Source organism: Arachis hypogaea, chromosome 6 (genome assembly GCF_003086295.3).
Source record: "Arachis hypogaea cultivar Tifrunner chromosome 6, arahy.Tifrunner.gnm2.J5K5, whole genome shotgun sequence".
Lineage (NCBI taxonomy): Eukaryota > Viridiplantae > Streptophyta > Magnoliopsida > Fabales > Fabaceae > Arachis > Arachis hypogaea.
In genome coordinates this window covers 116,594,068-116,605,014 of record NC_092041.1, presented here as the reverse complement: position 1 = coordinate 116,605,014, position 10,947 = coordinate 116,594,068, and the positions used below count along the sequence as shown (strand labels likewise).

At 26.1% G+C, this 10,947-nt stretch overlaps 2 protein-coding genes across 2 annotated transcripts; both read right to left on the bottom strand.

Moving 5' to 3' along the window:
* Positions 1 to 1,203: 1,203 nt before the first annotated feature.
* On the bottom strand, positions 1,204 to 3,162 carry LOC112756103 (uncharacterized protein At4g06744-like). The gene has a single exon (XM_025804536.3). The coding sequence runs from the start codon at positions 2,998 to 3,000 to the stop codon at positions 1,747 to 1,749; it is 1,254 nt and encodes a 417-aa protein (XP_025660321.1). The 5' UTR covers positions 3,001 to 3,162; the 3' UTR covers positions 1,204 to 1,746.
* A 3,728-nt stretch (positions 3,163 to 6,890) lies between these two features.
* Positions 6,891 to 10,495, bottom strand: LOC112756102 (probable WRKY transcription factor 7). Its single transcript, XM_025804535.3, has 4 exons — positions 9,766 to 10,495; positions 8,507 to 8,985; positions 7,483 to 7,608; positions 6,891 to 7,270 (listed from the first exon to the last, which is right to left on the bottom strand). The coding sequence occupies exons 1-4, from the start codon at positions 10,093 to 10,095 to the stop codon at positions 7,105 to 7,107; spliced, it is 1,101 nt and encodes a 366-aa protein (XP_025660320.1). The 5' UTR covers positions 10,096 to 10,495; the 3' UTR covers positions 6,891 to 7,104.
* Between the last annotated feature and the right edge of the window lie 452 nt (positions 10,496 to 10,947).

Genomic DNA, 10,947 nt, shown 5'->3' with positions numbered 1-10,947 from the left:
TAAGTGGGTATCAACACATTATTTTATCTTCACCTAATTAACTTTTCACACATATATGAATTACTTAATTATTTCTTTTTCGTGTGGGGTGCCATTTGCCACACCGCCTTCAGAAGGAAAGACAAGATAATGTGATGCTCGATAAAAAAAAATAAAAATAAAAAAATATATATAAGAAAAAGCTAACAATTTTAGGACCATGTTCATGATGCTTTGGAGAAAGCCCCTTTTCTTGGCATTTTTTCTCCTCATTTAAGATTGTCCAAGCACTTTATCTTAACAACCTTCGAATATTAATATTGTTCAATATAGTAATAGCAAAAGTAATACTTGTACTTTAGGGTTTTGAAAGACAGACATAGTTTTTTTTTTCGATAATATTTTAGAGACAATAAAAATTTAGTCAAAATAGTCTAAAATTATTTTATTTAATATTTATTAATTATTGTTACTATTAATAAATATTTAAAAAAAATAAATTTAGATTTTTTTATCTTTTTAAAATTACCGCTCTTAATTTCTTATACCCCTTATTAATTTTGTAATATCCGAGGTATTTATTTTGAATTTATCCAACGGTTAATTTGTCAACTGCTTGATTGTCATTACTATTGCTGCCATAACATTTGGATACTTATAACTAAATTAAGTTGGTCTAGCGGTTAATTTATTAGCCTATTTAAAAAAATGTCGAAAATTTGAATTCTGTCTTGCATATACAGCAACGATCTATTGTCTATTAGTCAGCAACAAATCCTTAAATAAAACTCAATACCGCGATGGATTAGTTTTTAATTTGTTAAACTGAAAAATATCGTGAGAAATTAAAACATTTCGATACTTATTATATTGAATTCATTCAACAATTTATTTTGGTTAGGGTATGTAATTGGTGTTATTATTGTAATATATCTTATTAATTCTTCTTGGTTAAACGTTTTTGAATTTGAGATTTGAAAAGTTGATATTTAGAAAAAATAAGTATAGATAATTAATTTTTAGTTAGTCAATATTTGTCAATTTTTTAATTTATTTTTTAATTGTAAAAACCTTTTTTTATAATTTAAAATTTAGGATAATTAAAAAAAAAAACATAGCTAAAAAGATTGATGACTATATCTAATTAAACCCTCATAGCTACATTATCTGTACCGGGGAAAAAACAATAATAACAATCATATAAAAGCAGAAGATTATGGCATATGAAACTATGAAAGGTATGTGACTTTCAAGTAATTATGACTTGCCACACATTGATATGATAAATTATTAGATGGACCATACAAAGTTCAGTACAAATAATTATACATCATTACACACAAAACAAAAAAAAAATTAAACAAAGAATGCAACCCATTATATGCGCCTTGCAGCACATGGAAAAATTTTTGAAGGAAATGTTTTCTTTTTCAATTTAAATCATGTAAATAAAAAAAGTCGACTTATTTTGGTCTACCATTACATTCAAAAAGTCAATCCACCAATTATATGAAAATCTTATCTAAAGCATATTATCAAATAAAAAAAAAATTATCTTCATTTATAGTTGATAGTCGAAAACTGTTAAATAATTAGACATATTTGATTAAATTACTATCTAATAATTATCAACTATCAATTTCACGTAAAAATAACTGCACATAACTGCACGTTTGATTAAAAATATTTTGCTTTTTCTATATAGTCTCATTATTACCAAACAATTTTAGATGAAGCAATGGAAATTAAATGCAATCTAAGTACTAACTAGGGTATAGAAGAAAGTGGAGTGTTATGAAAATGAAGCTTGCAAGGGATGAAACTATGATACCACATCAATGGACACATCCTTGGTTGTGCAAAGAATTGAGCACACTCAAGAATTGATCTCTGGAATGGAAGATCAGGAATGCAATTCTTTGTAACATCAAGAACTCCTCTCTCAATCAAAACCCTACAAATGGGTCCCACAGCATTGAAATAGTTATCTGAAAGTGAGAAATTTACCAAATTGCCCATCAAACTTGCACACACAACTTCAGGCACCATACCATACAACAAATTCCCACCAAAATTCAGAACCTCAACCTTCTCAAGACAACTCAATGACAATGGCAACGGACCTGTCAATTGGTTATTCCCAACGTCAAAAACCGTTGCCTCTTGAAGGTAACCAATCTCATAAGGCAAACAACCTGTTAGCTGGTTGTTCAATAGCAACACTTCAGTGAGTGTGGCTAAAGCCTTTGGAAGACTTGTTGGAATTGGACCATTGAACTTGTTGTTTGCTAAGGTTAGCAACAAAATATGAGTGGATCCTAAGTTATCAGGCAAACTCTGATTAAATATGTTGTTGTTGATGAACAAAACTTGAAGATTCTGTGTGAAAATCTGTGGTGGAACTGCCCCAGAGAACAAATTGAACCTAATGTCCAAAAACGTTAACGTTTCCATTCCCAGAACAGCCAGAGGAAATGGACCTGATAATTGATTGTTACTAAGATCAAGCTCATAAAGATAAGGTAATTTTGAAATCTGGGGTGTGATTGTTCCACTAAAATTGTTGGTATTTGCATGGAACAGAGCAATATCAGGTAATTGATCTATGAATCCATCAAGGGTAGGTGCAACAAGTTGAAAACCGTTGAAATCAATTGAGGCTAAGGCAACGGCTGAACTATTGTATGGTGGAGTGTCACAATAGAAACCTTTGTAGCTACAAATATCTGAACCTACCCAAGTTTTTGTAACTCCTAAGGGATCTAAGGTTACGGTGGACTTGAATTTTTGGATCACTGGATACACTAATTGAAGCCTTTGATCTGCAAACACTAGAGGTGGAGAAATTGGAGATGATGCTGCTACAATTGGAACTGATTTGGCAACACTTTTGTTTCCGTGGCCTTTGTTTTTTGTGTTGTGTAGTGCTGATGTGTGGATAATAGAAAGAAGGGACATTAACAATAAGAGATTGTACAAAGTTCTTGAGGTTGAGAATTTTTGTGAGTGGATACTCATCATGTTGTATGATCCTAACTAAAATTTGGTGAGTAACATTCAAAGTTTTAAAGGGCAAGAAAGTGGGTAGAAAGAAAAAATGAAGTTAGGCCACACTTAAATTGAAGCACTTTTAGGGTGTGAGTGAGTGTGTGCATGAACAAATAAATCATTGGACAGATAATAATGCCAAATGAAGCTTCTAGAATCATATATGTATATATGGATAAAAATTTTACTTGCGGACTAAAAATCAGTTATTATATGAATCATTTTGTATTTGTGTATATATATATTTTGTTTAATTTTATTTTATATTTTAATATATATTCTATATAAATAACTAATTTGTTTTTTTTTTTTACCGAAGATATAGAGACTCGAATCCGCAACCTCTTAATTGAGTATGAAAAATTATGCTATTTGAGCTATTGCTTATTGGCTAAATAACTAATTTGTTAGTATATATATTTTTTAAATATTAATACGTAACATGATTCGGACTAAATTTGTATATTTATATAGTGTTTGGAGAAAAGGGACTAACTTTATATTTATATATTGTTTGGAGAAAAGAAAATGAATTATGGATATAGATTATTGCACATAAAAAGATAGTGTTACAAACGTCACAATTTTTTATAAAAACTTTGATATTTAAACAAAATTATCTTCAATATATATTTACATATGGTTTTGACTATTTAGTATTTTTTTTAAGCATACATACAATTGACTGATTAGATAAATTAAATTTATGAGCAATCACAATTAAAGAGTTTGATTTTGATATAATTAATCGTATAAAAATTCTTACAAAATTATTCATCATACGTTTAAATAATTTTTTAAATAATAAATTTAAATTTTGTCCATTTTTATAATATAATAATACATGAAAAAGTAATACTACGCATCTAAATTTTTTTATAAATCAAGTCTACTTAAATTAAATAATAAAATTTGAAATAATATTAATCGTAATTAATTCTTGTTATAATAGATCAATTTAATTAAATTTAATTAATAAAAAGACTTAGATATAGAATATTATTTTACATTAAATAGTGTGTTGATACATAAAAATGAATTCCATAATTAAATTTGAAAATACTCAAACTTAAAATATAATTAATTCACTGTTAACTTTGGTCCAATAAGGCTATAGCCACTACTATTGTTCTACTTTCCAGTATCTCGTCACACACACGTCATATTAATTAAAATTTTTGTTTCTGAAATTGATCCTTATCTAAACATTAAACAATGTTCTATCACTACTTTCGGTTCAAAATCACTTTTGTTTTTATAAAAGGATATATATATTATAGAAAACATTTCAAGTGTATTGGGAGTATCGGTATTTCAGTTGTTTTAACCGTTGATCTGAATTATAAAAAATATATATAATATATTGATTAAAATCAACAGTTAAAATAATTGGTGCACCGATACTCTTCGGTGCCCTTGAAATATTTCCTATATTATATATATAAAGGTTTGGGTATAGTAAAAGAAACACTTGTTTTTTCTAGGTGACAAATAACACCTTGTTTTTAGCTGTGTTCAATAACAACACTTTGGTTATTGATAATATAAGAGTATTAAAATATATAATAAAAAAATAATTAACCATTAGTGGCTAGAAAACCATAAACTGGACACCACACTGTATATCACTATGCAAGTGTCCTCGCTCGATCAATCCTTATTTTCCTAAGGTAATAACATAAAATTATTAAAGAACACGCTTCTCTATTATATGTTATATTGAAAGTATCCTCATAATAAATATTTCTCTTTTCACAGTGATAAATAGATAAAGAGTGATTTGAACAAAATCTTATAAGAAAAAGTAGCATTATCACTTTTCTAAGAAAATAATTAAAATATAGGTGGTAGTCCTCTATAATTTCAAAATATTTTTTTTTCACACTAATTTAAAGATAACATTACCTGCATCCTTATGGGTTATGGGCCTTCAATAAAAATTCAACTAATCAAAGTGGACATTAAATAGACCCAAAAAAAATCAAGTTGGGTTGGTCGAGTGATTCGCTTAAACAAATGTGAGTGGTTCAAATTTCACCTTGTATATGCAGCACTCATTGACCAATAACAAATTTTTAAATGAAACTCAGATTCGCAATAAATTAGTATTTGACTTATCGAACTGGGATATATTGTGGGAAAAAAGACCCAAAAAAATAGCCCAATACACTATAGGAGTGGCACTTTCTCCATTTTTATGGGCCTTCTACTCAAAGAAAACTCACAAAAGTTTGTTAGCCCTATTAAGGACTATTTCTTTTACTCCAAAAAAGGGCTACTATATATATATTTTTTTTGAAGTATTCTAAACCTCAAATGAGATTGGTATAAACATTTTGGTCCTTGTCAAAAAAAAAAAAAAAAAACACATTTTGGTCCTTTAAAAAATTTATTCATTTTAATTAATTTTCTGAAAATAACGCCCAATCCATTATATGAGAAAAATAAAGAGAGAAGATAACATGCTAGATGATGATGTTCTAAACCTAGCTGTATTGGATGATATTGGCTAACAAGAATGTTTTAGAAAAATAATAATGTTACTCCTATTTTTAATAATGTTATTCTACATATGATTTTTTTTTATATTGTATGTATGCATGAATTCATTAAAAAATATTAAAATAAGAGTAACAATATTTATTTTCATTGTTTTATCCAATGTTTGTTGATTATGACAAAAGAAAATATTAGATGAAAAACAGTTCATTTAAATTTAAGTAAATTTCTATAAGTGAAACGAAATTTCAACAATGTACTAGACAATATTAACAGAAGATTTTTAAATTAGAACATCACATATTCAGTAAATATTATTTTTAACTAAGTCAGTAATAATTTATACTTATATTTACAGATATTTTATATACAAAAAATATAAAATTATACATATATTTATCAAAATTTTATATACATAAATCAATATAATTTATATTCATATTTTTTAAAATTTACATATATAAATAAATAATTTATTTATTAAAAATAATTTAATATAATGACTAAATAATAAACAAAAATAATAAAATAGTTGGCTCCGAAAATTTCTCTTCCAATTATTCTTGTCATTTTTCTTTTGTTATGCTACGTAGGTCAATTTAAAAGTCAACAAAATCTATGTTAAGGGTTGCCAAAGATTCACGTATCCTTCTTTAGCTTCATCCTTATCCTCATTATATCCAAACTTATATAGAATAAAACCTACACTTAACAAATTGAAAACAAGACGACATCTTTCTCCTGCCCCTTTGGCCTTTAGCCTTTTGCATCCTTTTCAAATCCACGCGAAATTTTAAAATTATTTAAGAGTGAATTTTAAGTAAATTATGGACAAAATATATAACTTTAGATAAAAATAACTAATTTATTATAACTAATTTATGTGCTAGGAGAAAGTTATTAATTTATTATCATAACAGTCTACTATATAAATATATATTTGGTTATAAATACTAGTTATTATATATACATCTAGCAATTTACTGTATAAATATATGTATTTGGTTATATTAATATTATATAATAGAATAAAATTATTATAAAAAAATATTTTATAATTAATATTATGTACTCTTTATGTGTTTTTATTATAATTAATTATTATTAATATTAAACTTATAAAAAATATCTAAATTAACACAGTGAATATTTAATTATTATATATGTATCTTATCAAAATTATTACCTTGAAGTTTGAAGTTAGAAGCATCAAGATAACAATCTTTTAAGAGGATTTAACTCTTAAATGTGGTCAACGTTGTATAGAAAAATTCAACATATATAGTGTTTCACCAATATATTTCTAACTAAATATATACTATATTTCAACGAATTTTAAAATATATATAAAAAAAGAAAAAGGCAACCCATAAAAAAAATTCCTATAAACACATCAGTATGCCTCTAATAAGTCAGATTGTTGACCAGTCAGAAAGGTAATTGCAATAAAAATTACAATATTCCAAGAAGACTTGTGAAAGATTACTATACACCACTACTATACTTTGGAAACTATACCTGATTCTTTCTTAAGCTGTATATATAATTTATATAAATTTAATTATAAACTATTACTAATTAAGATGATTGGAGGATAACAGCATCATTAGCATAATCATCATGTGTTAATGTGTGATTGTGTTCTCCTTCATAAGTTACAACAAGCATGTTTGGATCGTCTACTGCACGCTCCACGTGTTTACGTGCAGGGCATCCTCTCACGCTCGTACATTTGTAATAACCTCTGAAAATATAATTTTCCAAAAACAAATTAAATCCGGTGTGATATTTTCAAAACAATTGGATAATAAAAAGGTGAAAACTCAGGTGCAATCGACTTTACGTGAAGTTGATAGCTGATAAAAATAAGAATTTATCTATATATCAACTTCACGTGAAGTCAACTGCACCTGAGTTTCCACCTAATAAAAATAAGAATTTATCTAACATAAGTACCTAGGGTGAGGAGAGCCCTTAATAGGTTTCTGACCATATTTTCTCCAAGAGAAATCATCTGATGGAATATCTGCAGTCTTTGAACTAATTGCTGCCACTCTAATCACTCTCTTCAACTTCGATTTCCTGCATCATCGTCATTAATTCAATGCTTAATTGTTATATAATTAAGGACATGAAATGCTAATGATTACAGCTATGAATTTAGGACATTATTCTAATTTAGACACATCTACAACAAATTAAAATAAAAAAGAATACTAGAACTATAAAAATTTATTATTTTTGCCATCAATTAGCTATTAAAATTTAAAAGTGTAGGCTAAAATATACTGTTGAATTAAAATTAAAAAATTTGAATTAATGACTAAAAATAATAGACAAAAATAATAAATTTAATAATCAATTTCACTACTTATATATCTATGGGGTATTAATAATGAGTATTCTTTCTCCCTGATTCATCTCTTTTCTATTTCTTTTATTACATGTTATTTTACATTATTCTAATATTGGTAACCCATCATGTAAATATCATTATGTTAGGAGTTTTGGATTTTGAAAATTTTGATAGATTCGATGATCTATATATATAGGTAAGATTCCCTTGTATAATATATATTGTGAAAAAAAAGTTGGAAAAATGGACCATATATATATATATATATATATAGTTTCTATAGCTATTGGTATCTCTGTCCAGAAAATTGATAAATATAAATAACTTTCACATATTGTCATTTCTTAATTTAAAGAAACTATATATATGGTCAATTTTTCCAACTTTTTTGAAAGTTAAAAAGAGTAAGTTTCAAATAAAAAAAAAGTTTAATTTTATTATTTTTAAATGTATATGAAAATTCAAGCTTATCAATTTCACGTGAAGTTTATAACTGAGAGTCGTTAGATGATTTGACTTATTTGACTAAATTTTCATCTAACAATTCTCATTTATCAACTTCACGTGAAGTCGATTGTACCTGAGTTTTCACCTTTATATAGTAGTACTGCAGCAGTATATTACCTTTTCTTATAGCAATGGCACTTTGAAGAGGAGGATTGAACATTATTATCCAATGAATTGCACTTCCTCTTATTCAAAGATGAATTGGATAAGGGTGGTTTTTGCATATAAGAAGAAGAAGAACCCTTATTAAGAGACACCCTTTGAATTTGGAAGCCATGATCATCATCAATATTATTAGTCAACGTTGACAAGTAAGTACAAGAGTTTGTTGTAGAAAAGTCAATGCTTGTAGAAGAGCCATTGTTTGCTTCAACATTATTGTTCTTTTGATTATGGGAAAATCTTGAAGGGTAATCATGGTAATTATTGTTTCTCTTCCTTTGAGGCAGAGGAGGAAGAATTGATATAGGACAATAAAGCTTGAAAGCAGAAGAAGAAACTTGCTCCTCCTTACTTCTTTGTTGTGGAGAAAAACCATCTTTTTCTTTGGATAATTCAAAAAATCTTGTTGCATTGATTGTTTCTTTTTCATGATCCTAAAAAAAAGAAACAACATGAACATAAGTTTCATTTGGCAATTATTATTTTTAAAAAATAATATACTACTACAACAACAATAAATTATACTCTATTATAAAAATGGATAAGTTAACATAAATTTTTGGATTCATAATTTTAAAATTTTAAATATGTAAATAAATTTTGCTTTTCCCCTTACTAAATCCTATCATTATATTAAAATTTACTAAGGCCACTAGAATTTTAATTTAGTATTTTTAACTATTAGATCAGTCTAATTTTTTAGTCTGAGAATCTAACGGTATATTTTTAGCTTATATTTTTAAATATTTTTGGTTAACTGCTAATAAAAAAATATTTTTTTTATTAAAATAAATAACCTAAAAATGTATCCTTAATTTATCCAAATTGTTCTCAGCAAATATACAAGAGGAAAAAGTAAATTACAAAAAAATAATGTCACCAAAAAAAAATTACAAAAAAATAAAAATCTCTAATACTAATATTTAGTTTGAGGTGAAGATAAAAGAAAATTTAATAAATAATAATATAGTATACTTAATAGTTAATACTACTTATAAATGAAAGAAATTTAAGGCGTGGAATTTATAGATAATGCTAGGTAAACAAAAAAAAAACAGCCAAAATTTGCTTTATTTAACATTAAATCATTAATTAATTATCGCAATAATTAATGAATGCTAAATAAGACAAGTTATGACTGTTTTTGGCTAATTTTCTTTGATTACCAAACATTTTCAGAATTTATAGAATAGAAAGAGAAAAGAAAATGTTACCATTTGCTGCAATTGAAGATTATTAGGAAGAAGAGTAGTTGATGATGGAGCTCTTCTGAAACGAGCATGGCCCAATAATCTTGTTCTTGGTTTGTTGTTGTCAAGAATTGAAACAGCAACACCTGCAAATTCTTCTTTTTCAAGTGATGAATAATCATCATTTTCTTCATGTTTTTGTTCTGAAATCATGTCCATGAGCTTCTCAACACTCTCAATGCCACCACAAGCTGCTTCTCCCACCGCCGCCGCCGTCGTTGCGTCGTTGTTACTGACAAAACTATGATCACCATCACCACCACAATCATAACCGCTTATAAACTCCACAGCCATAATAATAAATAAATAATAAGCTTAATTAACAAAATACCACCGTTAACAAAAGTTACTATGGACTTATATATATATATATACATATACATATGAACTAAATAATTCTTTATTTATATATTTATTTATTTAGAATAGTGAGGTTGAATCTTTTTGGTTTCTTAAGAAGGTAGGAGAAAAGCAGAAATGTAGACGAAGAAGATCAAAGGTGGTGGTTTTAGTCAAAGAAAAATGCTTCACATATTTATAAGGATTTAATTAAGTTGTTTATAATTTCAATGTATAATAATATAATCATTTCTTTCTAATAAGTAATTATTTATGGTCAAATATATAGTAAAGTTAACTTTATGAGTTTAAATAAAGAGTTTTTTTTTTTCCAATTAATATCATTCTTCAATTCAAACTTTTTAAATTCTAAATTTTAAATTTTAAATACTAAATCTTAAATTTTAACTTCTAAACCTCAAATACTCCAAAATAATAATAATAATAATAATAATAATAATAATGTGTTTAAAAAATTTACAATAAAACATTTAACTAATATTGATCATTTAAAAAGTATTAGTTCCTATATTTCTTCTAACTTTATATATTTATCGAATCTTAATATAATATATATGAATTAATTAGTAAAATTATTTAGCTCAATAAATATATTTAAAAATTGTATAAGTACAATATTTGATTAAATAATAGTATCTAACTATTTTTCACTACTAGTTAATAATTATATTATGTTGACATAAGAACACTAAATATATAGTTTTTTCAAGGTACGTAGGGATCAGATTACAATATTAGCATTATAATTATAGTACAATTAAAGTTTATGAAAAATCAACGAGAAAT

Excerpts from the sequence above, each read along its gene's own strand:
- LOC112756103 (XM_025804536.3), bottom strand. The coding sequence starts at position 3,000 with ATGATGAGTATCCACTCACAAAAATTCTCAACCTCAAGAACTTTGTAC.
- LOC112756102 (XM_025804535.3), bottom strand. The coding sequence starts at position 10,095 with ATGGCTGTGGAGTTTATAAGCGGTTATGATTGTGGTGGTGATGGTGAT. Across the intron at positions 8,986-9,765 it reads ATCTTCAATTGCAGCAAATG|GATCATGAAAAAGAAACAAT; the intron begins GTAACATTTTCT and ends TCTTTTTTTTAG. Across the intron at positions 7,271-7,482 it reads AAGGGCTCTCCTCACCCTAG|AGGTTATTACAAATGTACGA; the intron begins GTACTTATGTTA and ends TTATATTTTCAG.